This window comes from Poecilia mexicana, unplaced genomic scaffold, assembly GCF_051168715.1.
Source record: "Poecilia mexicana isolate PSO_F unplaced genomic scaffold, ASM5116871v1 scaffold_4, whole genome shotgun sequence".
Lineage (NCBI taxonomy): Eukaryota > Metazoa > Chordata > Actinopteri > Cyprinodontiformes > Poeciliidae > Poecilia > Poecilia mexicana.
Window position 1 is genome coordinate 3476231 of NW_028263373.1, and position 22713 is coordinate 3498943.

At 44.4% G+C, this 22713-nt stretch overlaps 2 protein-coding genes across 8 annotated transcripts in view; both read right to left on the bottom strand.

Moving 5' to 3' along the window:
- The window catches only part of nrd1b (nardilysin b (N-arginine dibasic convertase)), a 22272-nt gene extending 10435 nt beyond the window's left edge, over positions 1–11837 (bottom strand). For 4 of the 6 annotated variants that reach the window (XR_015762641.1, XM_088004811.1, XM_088004809.1 and 1 more), the window contains exons 1-9: positions 11767–11829; positions 7739–7964; positions 7402–7660; positions 1741–1822; positions 1491–1644; positions 1351–1424; positions 1176–1271; positions 292–414; positions 19–76 (exon numbers count right to left, since the gene is read on the bottom strand). Coding sequence is in view for 5 of the 6 variants with exons in the window: in XM_088004811.1 (XP_087860937.1) it covers positions 19–76; positions 292–414; positions 1176–1271; positions 1351–1424; positions 1491–1644; positions 1741–1822; positions 7402–7660; positions 7739–7938 (1046 nt within the window). In the remaining variant the exon portion in view is untranslated. Of the gene's footprint in view, positions 1–18; positions 77–291; positions 415–1175; positions 1272–1350; positions 1425–1490; positions 1645–1740; positions 1823–7401; positions 7661–7738; positions 8004–11766 lie in introns of all 6 variants that reach the window. The other 2 variants (XM_088004810.1, XM_088004812.1) reach the window with 2 other exon arrangements.
- A 4157-nt stretch (positions 11838–15994) lies between these two features.
- Positions 15995–20675, bottom strand: rab3b (RAB3B, member RAS oncogene family). Of its 2 annotated transcripts, XM_014967069.2 has the most exons (5): positions 20493–20675; positions 20175–20399; positions 18338–18456; positions 18128–18252; positions 15995–17599 (listed from the first exon to the last, which is right to left on the bottom strand). In XM_014967069.2, exons 2-5 carry the CDS (start codon positions 20397–20399, stop codon positions 17415–17417), a joined length of 654 nt encoding a protein of 217 aa, XP_014822555.1. In that variant the 5' UTR covers positions 20493–20675; the 3' UTR covers positions 15995–17414. The 2 variants fall into 2 exon arrangements, with proteins under 2 accessions (XP_014822555.1, XP_087860940.1); XM_088004814.1 differs by lacking the exons at positions 20175–20399; positions 20493–20675 and adding an exon at positions 18529–18665.
- Positions 20676–22713: the final 2038 nt, after the last annotated feature.

Here is a 22713-nt window from a genome sequence, read left to right on the forward strand (position 1 = left end):
GTGTGTGTACAGCCTCACTTGTTGGGTATCTGGATGAAGATCTCTCTCACCCACTCCTCCAGGGTTTCCAGTGACTCTGCAGCAGCCAGAAGGTTGTCATGGAAACACAGACATCAGAGTTACGTCATGTGATGACATCACAGATTGGATCAGTACTTTCGGGTTTATTCTGCTGCTTTTCTTGGAGCTGATCTGATCAACGGAGCCACCAGAACCTCCAGCGGGTCTGAACCGACTCAGCCAGGTTGCCCCGAGTCAGCAACAGAAACATTTAGGTGGTTCTGCCGGTACCTCTGGACTGAACCGCCAGAGTCATGTAGTGAGCAGAGTAATTTCTCCTCCAGAACTCGCGCAGCCTCTTGTAGGTGTTGATCCTCTTCTCCCGTGGCCCGTGCTTCAACGTCTGAGCGTTACCTGAGGAGAGACGCCATGACGGGTCACATGACGGGTCACTAATGATGAAACAACACAAAGTCAGATCAGTCCAGAACCACGGAGAGCGATCGGATCATGTTGACACTTCATCAGTTTCAACTCAGAGCCTGGAGCAGCTAGCAGCTGCTGAAGCTCATCGTTGCCGCGTTGAGCCGGCGACGCGGCGCCTCGTGCTCCTCTGGATGTTTGTAACTCGGCGCGGATCGCGGGAACTGGACGATCTGGAAGATGGTCTGCCAGCAGAGGTGGAGCCAGAGGTGGTCCTGGCCCCCCTCCGGCCTCCCCAACTTTAAAAGTCTAGCTCCACCACTGTCTGCCAGGCGGCTCCCATGTAAACCACCTATAAACGTGTCTCATAAAGTTTTATCTAAGAGTGAAAATAAGGCCAGTATGTAGCTCAACATTTTATTCTATATTTGTCACTAAAGTCACTTGGTCTTGTAACGGGGCGACCCATGTAACCCGACACACTGTGCTCATGAGCAGCGGCCACAACTCCAGCCTGATAGAGGCTTGGATCCCTGAAATCCCACCTGGGCCCCACCTGGGCCCCATCTGGGCCCCGGAGCTCTGCCCCGGCACCGAGGTTCCCCCCAGTGGCCGGCTGCAGCCGGTGCAACAGGTCTGGTCGGATCGCTCCTCAACAGAATCTCGGCGTTTATCCGCCCTGACCTCAGACAGAACCAAACAGCGGACCGACCGGGCTGGTCGGGCCGGACCAGATCAGAACCGCAGCTCACCCCAGCAGAACTTTGTCATGGGATGTCCGGGTCGGGCCAGACTGCCAAACAGCATCTCCTTACGATGGGAATCAGACGGCCGGGCCAACTGGTACTCTGAGGACAGAACCGGAACCAGAGAGGAAGCTGAGCACACCTGTTAGAGATGCTGACCTGGGTCAGAACCGGGACTCACCGCTGTCCACGGCTTCCACCTCTCGGTCCACAGCATCCTGGACCATCAGAGGGCAAATGAAGAACTGGGCCCACCTGAGCACAGGAGACCCATCAGGACCAGGTGGGACCGGGTCGGGTCGGTTCCGAGGCCACGCTCACCTGTCCAGGGCCTCCCTGAAGAACTTCCTCTGAACGTCGAACTGGAAGACGGTCCGCTCGCAGTCGGTGGACGCGTTGTCGCTGCCGCCATGACGCTTCAGGAACGCGTCGAAATCGTTCTCCGCCGGGAACTTCTCACTTCCCATGAAGACCACTGGAGACAGAACCAGAACCAGAACAGAACCAGGCCTTCGGGAGGAGTCTGGCATGATCAGCCGCTGGTCATAATGTTTTGCCTTGTTTTACTCACTGTGCTCCAGGAAGTGGGCGAGGCCGGGGAGGTCATCGGGGTCACTGAAGCTGCCGACGCCGACGCAGAGAGCCGCCGCCGCCTGGAGGATCAGAGAACCGGAAACAAACATCAACGTCGTCCAGCAGCTCCAAAAACCCAAACGCCAAACGGACCTGGGGAATAAAACATCCGTCTGATGGACGGTCGGCTCGTTTCTTCTCCATATTGCCAGTGAATTTCCTTCTTGTATAATACCATAAATAAAACTACAGTTAGAAACTGTTCAAACAAACAAATGACCGAAAAGGACAAAGAGGATTTAATCTTGAATATTCAATAACTAAATGAGGAAATGTTTCATCCTGACAACAGGATGACATCTGCTCATAAATTACTTTCTAACTCTTTAATCTCATTTTCTAATTTATGAATCACATTTTTAATTTTAGCTGTAGAGAAACTTGTATATTTTCGACAAAAACTCTTATGAGTCTTTCCAACCTCCCACCACTCAGTTAAAGATGTAAACTCAACTTTTTTTGTTCTCTATAGTCACCAAAAACTACTAAAGCTTTGACAAAAGAAAATGTCTTCAAGTAGTTTGGTATTAAAATGCCAATACTAGTGTAGCTTGAAAAAAGAAAATCCAAGTAAACTAAGGCTGCGTTCACACTGCAGCCTGAAGTGACCCAATTCTGATTTTTTTGACGTAATGCGACCTGTATCCGATCTTTTCATGGCAGTGTGAACAGCACAGGTCGGATTCTTTTTCGAATGCGACCCATATCCGATAGGTATCTGATTCAAATGCGACCATAACGTCCAGGTCACATTCATCCGAACTGAACGTCACTGATTCTCAACAAATCTCACTATTCTGTGTCCTGATAAGCGCAAGTGGGAAGAAAAACAACAACCATGACGGATTATATGAGGATCAAGTTGTTAATGTGCTGCTCCAGTTGGACAACAACAACAATATGTAAGCTAAGCTCCACCGTTAGCCTCCATGTTTACTTCCGCAAACACTGAGCACTTCTTCTTTTCATGGCGGTTGGCAGAACACTGAGAACGCTGACGCTATGGCGCCCTCTACTGCGCATGCGGGACACTTTCAGGTCATTTGCCCGTTCAGATTGCAGAACGCATACAGGTCGCATTTACTGGCAGTGTGAACGGCCCCTAAGTGATGATCAGAAAACCCAACTGGTGAAATTAAACAGGTGGGTCATTGGGGCATGCCATAGCAATGCATAGGGAGAGCAGTGACTGACCTGCAAAGCAGGTCAGTCACTGCCTCCATGCATTGCATGGCAGGCACCTATTGTTCTTCACCTAATAGAATGTCTCTTTATTATAGATTATTTATTTTTCTTCCATCACCGTTAATGCGGCTCGTACCGCTGCGAGAAACCCCACAAAAGTGGTATCAAATCGTGCGGCTCGATGCCGAGAAGGGAGCTATTATTTTTATTGGGGATCGGAGTTACGACGGCGACGTAAAAAGCGAAAAACGAGCGAAATTTCCAACTGCCGAAACCTTAGAGTGTAACTGAAACCAACTGCCGCTTTTTAGAGTGAGAAAAAGAGTGGATTTTTGACCCAAAAATAATTTTGAAATCGCTCTCATGGGTGCAAAAATTGGTCTATCGGTATGAAAGTCGGTCATGACATTGATACGTATGCCTGCTCCGGTAAAATGTTTTCAAAATTTCCCTAGGGCTTATGGTTTTCGGTCCAGGTGCTTCAGAGCAAAGTGATGGGACAGGATAACTGACGCTGCTCCCCAGTGTTTTACATACATTTCTGAAAATGCTCTGAGCTCAGCGCACAACATTTTTCTCTCATCACTGCAATTACTGTGAATGAGCTACAGATATGAATCGCGGTACTAAATGAGACGACAAATAGCCCTCTCATATGCTTCAAACGGTTTTTGGATCGGCCTTACGGATCCTGAACGGGAAGCAGTTGTTCGGACTGCTTTTTCCATTAAAACTGACTGGGTGTCTCATAAAGATAGATAAGCCTGACACACACAGGGCAGTTTCATCACTATAGCAACAGAATGCAGAGGAAGGCACAGCTGCTGGTTTGGACTACAAAGACTCTGTAGTTCTAAATAAGGTGGAACATTTTAATGCAGAGGGCAGAGCAGAAGGTCAGAACTACAACATGGCGGAACACTCAATTATTACAGAGGAGGGCTGAGCTGGCAGTTAAGAAGTACATAATGGTGGAACTCTGAGTTATTACAGAAAGAAGGTGAGCAGAATGTTATAACTACAGACAGGGCAGAATGTTCTGGGCATTATATATGAACTGGTTTAACCCAACCACTCTTAGACATGGGATTAGTGTGGCCATTTAAAATGAAGCTTACTGAAAATTTCAAAATAAAAGCCTGAATATTCCTCTCAGGCCTTTATTATGTTTTTCTCTTAGGTTAGTGCAGAGAGAACTACAGATTTAAATCACTGCCCTCTTATATGCTTCAAAAAGTTTTCGGATTGCTCTTATGGATGCTGAACAGTAAGCCGCTTTGATCAGAAAAACTAACTGCTTCAAACAGTTAGAATTCTCTCTCCCTGTGTGTCTCACTAACATGATAGTTGAGCTGCTCTTTAGAACTACAATGACTGAAGGTCAGAACTACAACATGGCGGAACTCTCAGATACCACAGATTAGGGCTGAACTGGCATTTAGAACTACTTGCTGTTTTGGGCATTATATAGTTGGATTAACCCAACCACTGTTACACATTTTATTGCTGTGGTCAATTAAAATGAAGCTTAATGAAAATTTCAAAATAAAAGCCTTGATATTTTTCACATCAGCTTTGGGCTTTATGTGAATGGTTTAAACAAACTACTGTTACACATTGAATTGGTGTGGTGGTTAAAATGAAGCCTACTGAAAGTTTCAAAATAAAAGTCTGCATATTCCTCTCATACTAGTGCAACGCCGTAGGCGTTGCAATAATATTAAGCTTTTTTCGCATTTTTTTTCCTCAGGATAGTGAACTGCCTTGCGCAGCAAGGCAGTTCACTGACATTAGCACAAGTTTGTGCACAACATTAGCACAAACTTTAGCATTTTACTGCCCCCACTAGTGCACTGCCTTGCGCAGCAAGGCAGTGCATTAGCATTAGCCTTTTCCCTAAAGGTAGCTATTAGCTAATTTTCTTACGTATTAGCAATGTTCAGTATACTGAATGGAGTAAATCAATGACAGAAAACATGCTAGTGATGCCACGCATCCTACATGAATATTAGTCTTCACGCTAATATTAGCATTTTGGCTTATGCATTAATTTCAACATACTGAATGGTATAGGTACAGTTTAGTCAACATGTTTCTGACTCACCACAGGTTATTGACTACATTGCAGCTTTCTTTAGCATTAATGCTAATTTTTTGCATCAGAAGGCTTGATTAAAAATCGACGGGCACACTTTGGCATGCCCCTCAAAATTTCTGCAGGAATTTTCTAGTTTATTTCTATAATTATCTGAGATATAAAGTCTGTCCAGTCTGACCTGCTCACTGTCCAGGTTCTCCGCTTAGCCTGAGCCGTTTAATCGACCAGGTGTCGACCAGCGCAGCTCCGTCACCTCAGTCAGTTTAGGACCTAAACTAACTCAGGGTTAGATTAGGACCCTAACTGAGTTAGTTTAGAAGGTGATGGAGGACGAGGTTCTTCCCCGGTTCTGTTATAAAACTAGCAGTGCTGCAGTTCCAACCCCCAACACTCATTTTGATTGGACTGCTGCAAAAAATATATATAAAAAATTATATTAATAAAACAGAAAAGGTTTTTTTCTATTTCTGCTCTGATCACCAGGACCCTTCCTGGGACTAAGTCAGTATAAGAAACAACATTAATGTCCAAACCTGGTGAGAATAAAACTGCTACAGCAGCAGATGACCTGCTCCACCTCGTTTCCATGGTCTGTGTGTCTCTGGTGAAAACAAGTTTCTTTTGCCTAGTCGTCTCTAAACTAACCATCTGTTTATGTGGATCCGTCCCACCGCTGACATTAATGTCCTGATATTATTCATACAGGTGGAAAACAGTGAAGACAGACAGTGGAGAAGGTCACCCCCTGCCCTCTAATCATCATCTTTCTGAATTTTCAACCTTTTACTTTATAACTGCCTCCGGACATTTGCCAAGTGCTTTTTCAACCGGAACCGTTTCTTTTCATCCAACATTTCAAAACCAAAACCAACACCGACTATCTTCTGTACCATTAATACTCTCTTGATCAATTTTTCTGCATCAGGAAAATAATCAATGACTTTAACGTGTTTTCCAAACGTTTCATCCAGAAAACTGTTCATTTCCTCCAGAGTGTACAAATCACCACTGGATGTTTGTGATTCTGCGATTGAAACGCCGTCTGAGTCGCCATCATTCTCCATGTCCTCTACCTGTGCAGGTGAGGCTGCAGACTGAACCTCTGCAGCGCCACCTACTGTTACTGTTGTTAGAGCACACGTTCAGCTAGATGAGCAGAACGTTGACAGGTAATCGTTGGAGGCCGTTCAGAGCTGTTTGTTGGAGACGGAGCGTGTAAATGAATAAATGTAAGTTTCGTTAGTATTTAAGCAGGATTTGCAACTTAAATATATGTAGATATGGCGATTTAAAGAGATTATGATGATGTTGGTTTATTGTGGTCTCTTGCTGCCATCTGCTGGACAAATTACAAATAACTGTTTAGAGCGAGTAAAAATAATGGCTTTCATTTGATTTGTCTTTGTTTCTTGTAGACCACTCAGCTCTGTTAAAGAAAGTTGGGACCTGAAATCTCTCCTCTCATCCTTTACCGGATGCTCATGGTGCTGTACCATTTAAAGAACTACACTACATTTAGGATCACTGGTTCCAGTTTCCCCAGTATCCTCCAGTCCACTGCTTCCCTCCCAGCATCAGATCCAGCTGATGGAGGAAACGCCCCGCCCTCAGCAGGCGGAGGAGCTCCAACCACCAGCGACTCCTCTGCACTTCCACTCACCTCAACCTGAACTTCCTGATTCTTGTGCAGCCAAGAAGCCCGTTTATGTCCAACATCCCCACATTCAGAGCATTTCATGTTCCCAGTGAAACATGTGAGATCCTTCATGTTTCAGTCTGACAGAAACGTCTGTGTAGCAGGTTAACATAAAAACCTCCTGAAAGACTGAAAGAGTTTCAGTTTGTCATGTTTACATCCAAACCCAGCAGTTTTAAAACCACTGGAGCTCTTTCTCCAACAGACCATTAGGAATGAACGGCGGCACGTCAAGACAATAACCCGGGTGGAGGCGACACCTGCAGGTCTCCGCCTACTGACCCCCTCTGACAATCAGCTGGTTCACAAAACGCTCCTTTAAAAATATCACGACTCCCTTATTCATTCTGGAAGCACAAATTAAATTACTGGATCACCAACAGAACCGTTTAACTGGGATCGTCGGATCAGGTTGGACCCGAATCCCAAAGAGAGGAAGGGCTCTGGAGACGCCATGCCAGAAACAGCTACAAACTCTGACACCCAAAAATAAAACCCAAGACTGGGAACCAAAGCAAGGAAAGAATATTAGAAAACAAATAGAGAGAAAGAAAAGGGAGGGAGGGGGAGGGAGGGAGAGGGAGCAGCTGGTATCTCTTCCTCCATCTTCATCGTCTAACCTGTTTCTCTGAACTCTTCTTCTTCGTTCGATCTTCTTCATCCACCTCCATCAGCTCCGGCTCCTCTTCCTCATCGCTCTCCTCCTCCTCTTCATCAGAGCTGGCACTGGATTCTCCTTCCTCATCATCATCCTCATCCTCATCGTCCTCCTCTTCCTCGCCTCCCTCGCTCTCCTCCTGCTGACCCTCTTCGTTCTCGTTCGCCCTGCTGAGGTCCGAGATCAGCAGAACCCGGAGTCCGTTACCGAGTTCAAGGAACCTGCAGAGACCGAGAGCAGCTGGAGACTGGGACCAGAACCAGGACCAGAACCAGAACCAGGCAGGGACCAGGACCCACCTGTACTTCTTGGGGTCACTGGGGGACTTCGCGATGTCTGGGTCTCCCTGCTCCGGCTCCAATCCGCCTCTTCCTCCTCCAGCCAGCCTCACTTCCTGTGGGCCCGGCTCCGGGTCGCCCGGCTCCGGGTCGTCCGGCTCCGGGTCGCCCGGCTGATTCGGACCACTGGTGCCGCTCCCCGACTTTTTGGTCTGAGGCATTTCTGAGTTGCGAGGAGAAGCTGCACCTGCAGATGTTTGAGGTTTATGTCATCCTGCAGGAAAAGCTGCAGGATGACATCAGAGTCAGGGGCGGAGCCAGAAGGGGCCTGGGGGCCCCGGCCCCAATGACTGACTTGTAACAACAGGGCATTCCTACACAGCAGAGGTGAGACCAAGTCAGTGTTTTACAAGTCTGATTTGTGACGGCGTAGCAGCCAGACTCTGCCTCCCCCAGTCTCACTTTCAACTTGTGCTTAAAGAGCACATTATAAACTACACACCAGTTTTTAAATTGCGTTAATAAGCCAAGTAAAACCAGAGTTATGCTAAAATAAGTAAACCGTCAGAGAAATGTCAAAAACCGGCTTTTCCGTTGTTACATCGATCCGCGTTCCCCCTGCGTCTTCTCACAGCCCAGTCGGCAAAATACGCGTGTAGCTAGCTTGCACTTGTTCGGCGCACTTATCTGGAGAACTACGGGCACCGCGAAAGCTCAAACGTGTTTCGGCAAAGTTGTTACACTTTATTCACATTTTTGCGAGAAAATAATTATAATAAAAAATATTTATGTGTGTGTGTATATATACACACACACACACACACACACACACACACACACACACACACACACACACACATGCCTGAAGCACTTGAAACTGCCAAACAAAGGCTCCAAGCCTTGGCCAGCCGCCTAAAGAGATACACAAGAGAGAATGAAGCCAGGAGGATCAACCGGCTCTTCTCCACCCAACCAGCTAAAGTGTACTCTCAATGGCAGGGTAATAACAACAGAGCAGACCCACCAAGGCTGGAGACTGAATACTGGAAAGGCATATGGGAAAGGGAGGCGTCCCACAACAGCAATGCACAGTGGCTAACCTCTCTACGAGAGGACCACAGCAACCTCCCTGAACAAGCCCCGGTAACCATCACTGTGGCAGATGTCCAAGAAAGAGTCTCGGGTATGAAAAACTGGACAGCACCAGGACCTGACATGATTCATGCCTACTGGCTAAAGAAACTCACTGCCCTCCATGAGCGACTGGCAGCTCAACTGAACCAGCTGCTACAGAATGGGACTCACCCTGAATGGTTAACTGGACATGGAAGCTCATGTCAGGCATCATAGCGGCTAAGATAAGCGGGCACATGGATAAATATATGAGCACGGCACAGAAGGGAATAGGCATAAACAGCAGAGGAGCCAAACACCAACTCCTTGTAGACCACACAGTCGCCTGAGACTGCAAAACCCGACACACCAACCTGTGCACCGCTTGGACTGATTACAAGAAAGCCTATGACTCAATGCCACATACCTGGATCATTGAATGCTTAGAGATGTACAACATCAATAGGACTCTAAGAGCCTTCATTGCAAACTCGATGGGGCTGTGGAAAACCACCCTTGAAGCCAACTGCAAACCACTTGCACAAGTGTCCATCAAATGTGGCATATACCAAGGAGATGCTCTGTCCCCACTGCTGTTCTGCATAGGCCTGAACCCCCTCAGCCAAATCATCAACAAGACTGGCTACGGATACCGACTTAAGAATGGGGCCACAATCAGTCACCTCCTCTACATGGATGAGATCAAGCTGTACACCAAGAGCGAGCGAGACATCGACTCACTGATCCACACCACCAGGATCTACAGCCTGGTGGTGTAGATCCTGGCTGTAGATCCAGGATCTACACCTGGATCTACACCTGGATTCTGGCAGATACCCTGCCAGAATCAGATACCTGGCAGGGTATCTGATTCTGGCAGGGTAATCAGATACCCTGCCAGAATAATTAGCTGGCCAATGGAGGAGATGAAGACCACGGATTAAGACTCGTGTAACCTGAGTGTCAATGTTGAGTTCCATTTTCTGGGTTCTCTACTACTTATCCCCTTCGCCTTTCAAAATCTCGCGATAGTTTGATATATATATAACCGCAATTCTCGTGAGAATTACTAAGCAGCCAATCGTTGTTGAGTGTCTGAGTCACATGTACCACCGTCGACCCATTTTCTAGGTATATTAGCTGGAGCGAGAAGCATGGAAGATTAGAACGAGTTTGGGAGAGCAGATCTACAGGTCGGTTAAGTGTAACGTTCTGTTTTTTTATTTAATCTTGTATGATATTGATACAACTGTATTAACTATAGGAGTCTCCTGTCGTGAGCTGAAGGATAAGAGAAACACAAAACCGATTGTATGCCTTATGAACTGCGGAAGTGGTGAATGATTCTATGAAGACTTAGCGTTAGTCGATGTCCCTGTTGTTGTGTAGCGGCTAAATTACTGACCGTACCAATCCGGATGCTCTATTGCGACTCTGAACAAACAATTGGAGAACAATGAGGTGCCTTAAATATTTATTAAAAAGTACTTGTCTAGCTTGATGTCTTTTACATTTTTGGTGTTGATTGATTTGTATGGAGCATATTTATTGACTTTTTATGAATAAGATTTATCTTGGATTTTTGTATTTATTTGGAAATGCATATTAATTATTGATTAGCAAAACAATCATTAGGATTATTCATAGTGCAATGAGTGCCAATCATTATTTTTTGTGTGCACACTGGAATGTTTTGATTTTATATATATATATATATATATAATTACTTTGAGCTTTGCCAAAACTTAATTGCAAGTTATTTTCTAATAGTAACATCAACTATGTGTCTCCACTTATAAGGTTGAACTGAAGGGAAGATTGTTTATGGTTACAACAGGACAGAAACAACTTTAGTTATTTGTGTGTGTTTTTCTGTGTTCTAGTATCTCTGGGAAACTATAAATAGGATTTTAAAGCCCCCCTCCAGCCCCAGCCTCCAGGTTCTGCGTTACGGCCCTGCATTTGGTGTCAGAGCTCAGCACACAGAGCTCCTCCTGCAGCTCCACAGCTCAGATATCCTTCTGCACAGATTTGTGACACTTATCTTAATATGAATTATTATAATGGCGTTTAGTTGCACAACTTTATGGACTCGTTCTTTCGTGGCTGTTTTATTGCGCTGTTCATATTAATCTCAATGTTTGCAGTTTTCTGGAGCGCAACCGAAGCTCGACGTCGTTCACAGCAAACATATTAACTTGACATTAACATCAAACCTCATCAGAGGTAAGACTTCTGGGTCTGGCTACCAGATGGCTGCAACAGAACCTTTCAGCAACCATGGATAACATTTATCACATTTTACACAATAAAAACCTGAAGCTTTCAATCTGAGTTGTATCCAGGTCTGTGAATTAGCCCCGCCCCCTTCTGGTCGATCACCAGCAGATACAGTATGGGAATATCTTCCCCAGAGTACTTTAAAAACATATTAAAACTTTCAGCCGAATTATTCACATTAACCTGTTTTAAACGGGAATGTCCAGAATATTCCAACATGTCTCCCGGTGCTGGAAAAATAAAAACAAATGAAAAATGTTGGATTTTCCTGCAGCAGTTTGGCGCGTCGCAGAATATGACGTTGGAGTTGAATGAGCGTTCGAGATAGAGAGCAAAATTTCACGTTAATATCACCCGATTTAAGAGCGGAGCTGCTAGCTTAGCATCCAGAAAACAGACAGCGGACTAGCAGTCGGAGCTGAACCTTATAAACATCCTGGAAAACTGCAGCTCTAAAAGGACAAATTAACAAGAACTGGAATTGAACCAAGCTGTTTTCTAACCCGCCTTAGCGACACAGTCTGCTAAATAATCCTGCTAACGGCTAACTGTTTGAGCCGGCGCTTCAGCCCGTTTCTAGTTCGGCTTTGTCAGGAGCCCTGTGTTGGTTCTGAAATTCAGTTTGGACCTGTGGTACCGGCAGGAGAAAAACTTACCTGGATGTGTGCTTGACAGCTGCTGCTGAAGTTTCAAGTTTGTAGTTGGAGCGAAGCTGCGGCTGCGTCAACGAAGCGCTCTGATTGGTCGAGAGCTCAACAGGCTGCGTGATCAGCAGTAAAAAAAAGCTCGAGGTACATTTTGTGTCGCTATATTACAGTTGATTGAGCTCTATTAAGATACAAGTTGTTCCAAACACAAATAAAACCAAACTGACATCGACACAGACACAACAATATTCTAGAGAGAAAATAAAATTGTAGTTGAATATTTACATATGAACGGACTATGCAGGACTGGAGGACTCTATTATGAATTTTTCATAAAATGAGCAAAATTCATTATGAAGCACACAATTATATCACAACATTCAGACTGACTATAGCAGTTTTAGGGCTGATGCTGACAGTGTGTTCAAATTTTCCATTGAGAAATTTCTCCATGTCTCAAAAGTAACCCTAATAATGTATTTTATAATGTATAAAGGTCTTGTCTATGTCATTTTAATTAGCTCTGATGGTGTTTTGTTAGATAATTTATCTTTTTCGGTTCAAGTAATGACAGAATTAATAATAAATAATAAAGATTTAATGGTATTCTGATTAGTAATGTAATTATGTTAGTTGTGTTACCACCCCCACACCACTAGAGGCAGCAGCAGGCCGGAAAAGATGCGACTAAGGAGCAGAGTTAGAAGTACACCGAAAGCTACAGAATTTTTTAAAAACTGTGAGCTCTGCTAAAGAAAATAAGAGAGAAATTCAAATACATGCTGAGAGTGAAACTCCTTCCTAAAGATGAAGATATATCACAGATTTCAAAAGAAAAGAAAATCTGGAGATCGCGGATAATATAGGAAATAGCGCCTCCTTCACTTCCGGAGTGCAATGGTCCCATTTCCAAAGAACTAATCCAAGATATTAAGGACTCTGAAGAACTAAATAGTCCTGTTCAAAAATGGGAATTCCTAAAGTACAAGGTAAGACAATTTTCTATCTCATTCAGTAAACGAATTAAAAAAGAACTCCAAAAGAAAAGAACTTGATATTAAAACAACTTAACATATATTGCAATAAACCCAACCTCTCAATTGAAGACAAACAAAAAGTACAACTCCTCCAACCTAAACTAGATGAAATGTATATTCAAAGGGCTAAAGGAGCTTTTGTTAGATCAAGAGCGAGATGGATAGAGGAAGGAGAAAAGAACCCTGCTTACTTTTGTAACTTGGAAAAAAGAAGACAACAAAATTCTATCAACTCCTTAATAGTAGGTAATGTTGAAACCAATAACAATCTTAATATCAACAGAGATTTTTAAATTCTATAACAACTTGTATACCTCCAAATTCTCAGAACAAAAATCTCTTACCTTTTTTAAAAAAATTGAAACATTTATCCCTAAAGTAGAAGATCATTTCAAACAAACTTGTGACAACAATATTATGATAGAAGAACTTGATAAGGCTGTTAATCGCTTATCATTAAACAAAGCACCAGGTCCAGATGGACTCATAGGGAACTTTTATAAACACTTTTGGGAAGACATAAAATATTTACTACATCAAGTTTTTACAGAAATTTTTAAAAATCATACTATACCTTTGAATTGAATCGCAATCTGGCTTCTTAAAAGGAAGATCAATCCACAACAACATTAGACTGGTAAAGGACCTGATTGAATATAGAGACATGATTAAAGATGATGGCTTTATTCTTTTCCTTGACTTTTATAAAGCCTTTGACTCGGTGGAACACAGATTCTTATTCTCAGTTTTGAACATCTAGGCTTTGGAGCAAACTTCATTAACTTAATTAAAGGCCTATATCAAAATATAAATAGTTGTGTAATACTGCCTAAGGGCATCACAGCTAGATTTAACATTAATGTTGGAATTCCTCAAGGGTGTCCCATTTCCCCATATCTCTTTAATTTAGTTGCAGAGATGTTAGCAATCTATCTTAAAAACTGTGAAGACATTGAGAAATTAGATGTTTTTGGTACAGAATTAATCATTAGCCAGTTAGCAGATGACACCACCGTTTTCTTAAAAAATTACAAGCAAGTTTCAATTGTAATTGATAAAATTAAACTTTTTTCAGAGGCTTCAGGTCTAATGCTAAACTTAAAAAAATGTGAGCTTATGGCTATTCATGACACTTCCCTAAAAGAAATATCTAGCATTCAAATCAAATCTGATATTAAATACTTGGGAACTGTTATAACCAAAAACCAAGAATCAACCTTAAATATTGAAAACAAGATTAAAGAATGTAAATCCAAACTTAACTTATGGCTCCAACAAGACTTTTCTATTTACTTATCAAAAATGGAAAGTTTATCAAGATTAATATATTCAACCTGCAGCTCTGCTGTCCCAAATAGCTTAACTAAAACTATTAACCAAATGAACATGAACTTTATTTGGAGAAACAGGCCACACTACTTATGTAAAGGTCATATGATCAAAGAAATCAAAGATGGCGGTCTGAAAGTAATTGACTTTGAATGTCTTAATGGTACTCTTAAGGTTAATTGGTTAAAATCCTGGATTAAAAATTCCCAATTATTTTGGTATTGTGTCCCTAATTATATTTTTAACAAAATAGGTGGCCTAAAACTTGTTCTTCTCGCTGATTTCAATATACATAAATTGCCCATTAAACTATCAGAGTTCCATAAACAAGTGTTACTGGACTGGAAATTGCTCTATGTACATAATTACTCGCCACACGGCTTTATCTTATGGAATAACAGATTCATACTTCATCGCAATAAATCCTTATTTTACAAAGATTGGATGGAAAAGAATATCTGGTCTGTTATACACTTAATGGATGTTAATGGTTGCATGTTAAACTACGAACAATTCTGTGCCAAATATCACTTCTTTCCCCCAAAAGTTGAGTTTACAAAATTATATAATGCCTTACCAAAACAATTTATCAATCAGTTCAAAAATATAATTACATATTATCCGATGACCCCACAATTACCCAATTTATTTATTAATGGAATATCACTCACTGATCCAAAATTCAATAACCACACAATTAGAAACTTTTTAAATGAGACTTTATTCCCTGGGAAAATAAATAAAAATGACATTCTTTGCAAGTTTGATAAAAAAATCAATTGAAAGGTTGAGAACTCTTTATTTAAAACTCCCCATTCAACCAAAAGCTAAAGAAACATACTTTAAAATTTTAAATGCAATTTACCCCTCAAAAGAACTTCTAAGGAATCGCTTTAATATCGATGACAATAGATGCTCATTTTGTGAAAGTGATGTTGAAACAATAGACCATGTCTTCTATGACTGCAGTCACACCAAAATATTTTGGAATTGCTTAGAAAGGTGGATCAAATCAAAAATTGCACTTCCTGAATCTATTTCGAGAGATATGGTAACCTTTGGAGTATTATTGAAAAACAAAACAATGGAACTATGTTGTAACATAATATTTTGTTTGGCAAAAAATTTTATTCATAAACAAAGAATGCTGAAATCATCTCCAGTGTTTAAACTTTTTTTATTTGAATTCCAATTATTTTTTAAATCTCTTAAATGTATTGGGTCATTTGAATTCCTGACTGAATTTTTAATGGAACTGCCCATCAATCTATGTCAGTCCTAACATATAAATCCCCTTGTTGCTAATTCAGTTAGTTTCATTATTATTATTATTATTATTATTATTATATGTTATTATTTTTCTCCTTAGCAATCCTTGTATTTCCTTTGAAATACAAATACTGCTGTATTTGTATTTCTTGTTTGTATTTACCTTGTTTAAATAAAGTTTGATAAAAAAAAAATCGCTGCAATACTGAGATGTGCTAACTAACTAGCTTGTTGCATTGTGCGCTGTATGTAAGCTGGCGAACTAACCTCAGACTGTCAACGAATAATAAACATGACATTGCATTTACTGAAAAAAAAAAAACGGTCCCATTTCCAAATAAGGTATGAGACTGACCGCGGTCTGTCCCGCCCCTTCCTGTTTGCTCCAGCGAGGTTCTTCTCGTCAGAACCCCGATCAGGATCGGGCCCATATTTATGACATAATCAGTGCTCACTCCATCAGCTGCTTTCCAATTGGATGAAGCTACATGTGAAAAAGGAATCAAGCTGAGTTCCAGAACCAACCCAAGAATAGGACCAAACCGATCCACGACAAAGTCAGAACCTGGATCCTGGTCTGAACAAAACCGAAAGAAGATGTGTTCTGATGAAAGACTGTGGTTTTTATTATACTAAGAATCATCTACAATATACAAACACAATATTTTGTACAATCACTTTGTGCTTCTCCGGGCGGAGCAAACCGTAAGACAACAAGTTCACAGAATTAGTCATAAAAATAAGCTCAAACTCAACAACGGTATATTTAGCTCTAACTCTATCATTTACAGTTTCACCTCAAAATAAAATAACACAATATTATCGTTTATTCTCATCGGGGGGAGATGGGGGAACTCTTACAGGTTATTAATATCATGGTAATTATATTTAACGATATCACACACACACACACCTGCTCATGTGAAACACACTGCAAACATGGCGGCTACAAGACAACACCTGCTAAGGGGGCGGAGCCTCCTCACGCTCCAATGAATGACTAAAAACAGCTTCAGAGTGACGCCAGCATGAGGCTCGGCTGCAGGCTGAGAGGAACCGTCCAGACCGGACTGGACCGGAGCGGGATGGACCACGAACTGGGATGAACTGGCCTGATTCAGCTGAATTGGCCGGAACTGTTCTTTCCTGAGCTGAACAGTCTGGAACGAAATGACCCACTCCAGGCAAAACTGCGGTGGACTGCCTCGGGTCTGGACTGACTGTTATAACTCTTCACATGACGAGTCTGGATGCTGGAGGTCAGAAGGAGACTAATCAGTGCTGGGTTGAATGTTCGGCAGGTGACTTGCGTTTGTGATGAGTCATTGTTCGGCAGGTGACCATACTTGTCAAGTTTAGAATTTGAGAATATGGGAAATGTCGTCGTCCGGTGCTATTGTCAGAGGTCAGAGCAGGGGTGGGGGCATAATACGGGAAAAGGGGGTAAAAAATGCTAGCCAAAAACAGGAGACTTGAGAGGTATGCAGGTGACTCATATTGACCTGTAGTTGACCTCTCGGTGTTTCACCTACTTCGCTGTTTTACTGAGCAGAGTGGAGCTCATTGGGCCAATCAGGTGTTAGAAGGTTTCCTGCTGTCAGCCTCATCGTGGCTTTAACTGCAGCTGGAAGTTCTGGTTGCATTGGGGCTCAGGATGTTCAGGCGGTTCAGTAGAAACACTAAACTCTTGGAGGTGCGGACACAGAAAGGACAGCAGCCACTAAGTGCTACTCATCCGTACAGTCTGTAGGTGACATTGTGGGCTGTCCTAAACTGATACTCTACTGCCATTTGAATGAAGAACCAATGGACCGGCCTGGTTAAGGCGGGACGGGACCTCCAGCGATCAGCCGGCCTCAGGTACACAGACGGAGCGGATTCCTGGATGTCAGCAGGAGTGATAACTGACGGCTCACAAACATGGACTGAAGCAGAGCGGGTGTGGAGGAATGTCTCAACAGTCAGACTATCTGATCTTTTTATTTTACCTACAGCTCAGGATGGGGGGAAGTGGACCGATGATCAGCAGCATTTCTGAGGTAGCTGGGCAGGCTTGTCGGTCAGTCTGGTGGTCTTAGATCCAGGAGCTACTGGTGCCTCCACGTCCACACGTTCAGACATCTTTACACAGATGATGTCTACCAGGCGCTCAAAAACCTGACGTACATTGATGTTCTCCTTGGCACTCGCCTCATAGTACTCAAACCCTGCAGGAGACAGGCAAAGGTCACACCAGAAGTCTCCAGTCTGTGGTTGGAAAGCCTGGTTTACCAAACTTTGAACTGTGATGTTTCTGCTGAAAATGCTTCTAGAAATGTTTAGTGGAAGGTCTCTGATAAGGTCTTAGTGGGTCAGTAATTGCTCAAAATCTCTAAAAGTACCACTTGGCATACCTCCAGTCCTCCAGAGATACCATCCTGCAGCTTTCAGGGTTCATTACCACCAGTCCTGTTCAGTCCAATTTAACCCAACTCCAGTCCGTCTGCCTAGTCAAAGTTGGTTGGTTTGACTCAGAGCAGAGAGACAGAGAACTGGATTTTCAGCCATTTGGTTCAGGGATGTCTCTAAGAGCTGCAGGACAGTATCTTAGGACCTGGTCCCCTGGTTGACTGGCATCAAACTGAAAATCACTGTAGATCACTATAGAGACAAAAAAGTATTCAGGAATGCCCTGATAATAGATTATCCTGACTACTGTGAGTTTTTATTTCCTTCTAAAACTAACTAATGCACACCTAGCTGGTCCGCCAGGTGTTTTCCTTTCTCAGGTGGTACCACTCTCTCCACGTCCATGTCACACTTGTTGCCCACCATGATGACCTGGGCGTTGTCCCACGAGTACGTCTTGATCTGGGTGGCCCTGTGGACACAGAGCGACAGCTAGCTGGAAGGGATTCACACCTACTGACATCACGACGCAAGCCAGCATCTGACCAATCCCCTACCAGTCCTGGACCGCATTGAACGACTCCTCGTTGGTGATGTCATACATGAGGATGAAGCCCATGGCTCCTCGGTAGTAAGCCGTGGTGATGGTGCGATAGCGCTCCTGCCCTGCAGTGTCCTGGACACAAACAGGAAATGAAAGGACCATTCAGGTTCTGGTTCTGGTCTAATTCCTGGTGGACATAAATACCTCCAGAGACGAGCTTTCAAGAAGCATCAAGACGCGCCGTCTGAACCAGCAGCCCCGCTCCCAGACCAAACTAATGGAACCCAGAGCTAAATGGAGAGTAAAACACTTCTTCCTCATTTCTCTGAGGAAGAAGAATGCAGCTGAACTTCCTGCTGCAGCGTCATGGTGATGACTAAAGCTCCCATGATGCTCTCCACCAGGAACGACTGCAGCTGCTCCACACATCTGAGGATTCAGTCTATTTTTACTCCTCACAGGACTGAATCAGTTAGTTACACACACAGATAAACCAGATAAACACACACATACATCCCTGCATATCTGCTGGGTCTCAATGCGTTCAGCCTCACACGTGTCCCTTTAATTATCTCCAAAGATGACGCCGTTTGAGTCTGTTTTTGTCTTTATCTCTGTGTGTGCGAGGCAGTAGGGAAGTGAGCATGAAGACTTGTTGCCATGGCAACAACATACCTACCGAAAGACCAGCACAGCAGGGAGCACGTCTGTCACAGCAGAACACCATGTCTCAATCCAGAGAGCTGGTGGTTCCTACAAACATGTCTGTTCCTACTGATGGTACTAATGACGGTTCCTACTAAATGTTCCTATTGAAGGTTAGTACTGAAGAAGGTTCCTACTGAAGGTTCCTACTAAATGTTCCTACAGAAGGTTCCTACTGAAGGTTCCTACATATGGTTCCTACTGAGGGTTCCTACTGATGGTTCCTATTGAAGGTTCCTACTAAATGTTTCTACAGAAGGTTCCTACTGAAAAAGGTTCCTACTGAGGATTCAAACTGTATGTTCCTATTGATGGTTCCTACTAAAGGTTCCTACTGGAGGTCCCTACTGAGGGTTCCTACTGATGGTTCCTACTGATGGTCCCTACTGAGGGCTCCTACTGATGGTTCCTACTGAAGGTTCCTACTGAGGGTTCCTACTGAAGGTTCCTACTGAGGGTTCCTACTGATGGTCCCTACTGAGGGTTCCTACTGATGGTTCCTATTGTAGGGTTCCTATTGTAGGTTCCTACTAAATGTTCCTACTGAGAGTTCCTACTAAATGTTCCTATTGAAGGTTCCTACTAAATGTTCCTATTGAAGGTTCCTACTAAATGTTCCTACTGAAGGTTCCTACTGATGGTCCCTACTGAAGGTTCCTACTGATGGTCCCTACTGATGGTTCCTACTGATGGTCCTTACTGATGGTCCCTACTGATGGTTCCTACTGATGGTTCCTACTGATGGTCCCTACTGATGGTCCCTACTGAAGGTTCCTACTGATGGTTCCTACTGATGGTCCCTACTGATGGTCCTTACTGATGGTCCCTACTGATGGTTCCTACTGATGGTCCCTACTGATGGTTCTTACTGATGGTCCCTACTGATGGTCCCTACTGATGGTTCCTACTGATGGTCCCTACTGATGGTTCCTACTGATGGTTCCTACTGATGGTCCTTACTGAGGGTTCCTACTGATGGTTCCTACTGATGGTTCCTAGTCCTCCTTTCCCTATTCATTCTGGAGTCCCTCCCATTCAGCCTATGGCTGCACTCCATCCCAAAGCTCCGCCCATCCAACATGCAACCCCGCCCAACCAGTCAGAAGCTCCTCCCTGTTCAGGATTAAGCTCCGCCCCGTCCTCACCCAGATCTGCAACTTGATCCTCTTGTCGTTACGGTAAACGGTCTTGACCTTGAAGTCGATGCCGACGGTGCTGACGAAGGAGTTGCTGAAGGAGTCGTCGGCGTAGCGGAACAGGAAGGACGTCTTCCCAACGCTGCTGTTCCCGATGATTAGCAGCTTGAACATGTAGTCGAAGTTCTGGTCGGAGCCGTCCCGCTGGCCATAGCGCTGGTCTGCCTTCGCCATCTGGTGGCGCAAGAGGACAAGTCACATGACCGTGGGCATGATGGCCACTTCTACCAGGCATAACATTACGACCATCGAGCGGTCACCGATTACCTGGCTCACACCTGCCAGCAGCAGAACTTCCTGTTTCCCAGATTAATGAAGGAAAACTGGTTAGAACTGCTGATGATTCTGACGCCGGGACAGGAAGTGGTCGGTCTGGAACAGGAAATGGTCAGACTGGCATCTGGTGTGGGTTGAGCTGGTTCCTGAGGAGGAAGGTCCAGTTGGACCTCATGTCAGGAAAGTTGTCCTGTGTTTGGTTGTAGAGACAAACCCTGGAACATTTCTCAACCAAACCAGACCAATCAGCCAAGAGAACCTCTGACCTTTTGACCTCAACCAAACACCCAGTTGGAGGGCCCGAGACGGAGCCCTGAGGGGCCTCACCGAGAGACCCAGCAGAGGAACTCCAGCTGTTGGTGAAACCAGAACCAGAACCATGAACACCTGAGGATAATTGTCTCGTCTGATTGGACCCTGACGCTTACAGGCTTGCAACCAGGCAACCAGCAGGAGATGTGCAGATGTTCCTGCAGAAGCGTCAGATGAAGAACATTTGTCTCATGGATTCCAACCGTCATGGAGTCCAGAGGTTCTGACTCGGAGGTTCTGATGATTTTGGAGGTTCTGACCCACACCAGAACCGTACTGCCATCATGTGTCCTTTAGGTGAAACTCCAGTCATGTGACTGGGCAGTGCCTTGTTGTCATGGGAGTCAGCTGGATCCATCCCATCAGATCCATGACCCGGTTCTGATGCAGGACTCTCAGGAGGTTCTGGACGCTCTGTCCCACCTGAGCACCATCACCATGGAGACAAGCTCAGCAGCAGCTCAGCGGTCTCTTAGTGAAAACAGGAAGCTGCTTCAGAACCGAGTCCGAACCCGCTGGTTGGGTTCTGCAGCTGGAGCAACTGGACCCATCAGAGCTGGAGGTCACCTGTCCACCACCAACTGGTTCTGGTTCCGGTTCTCTAAACCTAGAGACAGAACGTCTGCAGAAGTTCTGATGGGTCAGTTTGATTAGAAGGTTCTGTTCTGGTTCTGGGCCTGCAAATACCAGAACCCTGCAGAAAGTACCAACAGAACCAACAGAACCGCGACCAGACAGAATCAGGTTCTGATCCAGATTGTTTGGATCAGAGAAGATCAGCAGAGAGTCAGACTCCACCCTGGGTTCGGTTCGGTTCTGGTTCGGTATAGATGTGCGGCGGGCTCACCTCAGCTGGGCGGGTCCGATGCGCGCTCCCTGCAGCAGAATAAAACCCAGAGCGGTTCCGGACCGGAACACGATCAGAACCAGCAGCTCCGCTTCAGCCGAACCGAGTCACTCTCCGCGCGCGCGCGGCTTCACGCGGACCTGCTGAATGGTAAGAGGTGGCAGCCAATCAGAGAGCGGCTCCGTGCCGCGCGCAGTGACTCATGGCTGCTCCGGAGTCCATCTGCGGCACGCGCCCGCGCGCGTGCACGCGGAGCAAGTCTGAAGATAAAAAAAAGAGAAATAAAAACAGAAAATGGAAGAGAGAAAAACATGAGAAAAATAAAGTACAATTTTTTTTTAGAAACCTCAGAAACCATGTTAGAAATAACAAACAGAAAATTAACCGAAAAGTCAAGGAGTCCAGAGATTCTGACTCTGGACTCCATGAAACCGAGACAGAAGCAGATCAGACGTACTGGATGGCTTCAGTCCAGATTTAAAGGAAAATGTTTCTGATCAATATCTGGATTATTGATCACACGCTGAGGACAAAAGTGCAACGAATGAACAAATGCATGAGTCTAACTGAGGGGTGACTGAGGAGAGTTGGGGGACCAGCTGTGAGTTGAACATCAGAACCAGGAAGTCCTGATGAAGGTTTCTTTTAAAGGGCCAGTGTCGTGTAAAATCAATTTTTAATCTGTCCATCATGTTTCTCCCTGGAGTGTCGCTTTGATTCTTTCATGTTTGATAAGTATTTTAATCTCCATGGCAACTGTTCAGCTGGGTGGCCCTAGCCCCGCCTTCAAAAGCGCAGCTCCTCCCCCTCTCAGCTCCTTCAGACTAGCCAGCTGCAGTTAGCAAACAACTGCTGAGCTCACTATAGGAGCTGCTGCTCAGATCAGTGCTGGTAAGAACATTAAAGGGTTAATAGAGGAGCCATGTTGGGACGACTTCCTGGAGGCGGAGCTTCAGAGAGAGCAGGAGGTTTTTAAGAAACAGAGGCCCAATTTCAAGATGCTAAATCAGGAAGTAAAATTTCTGATATAACATTTTTATAACAACTGAAGGT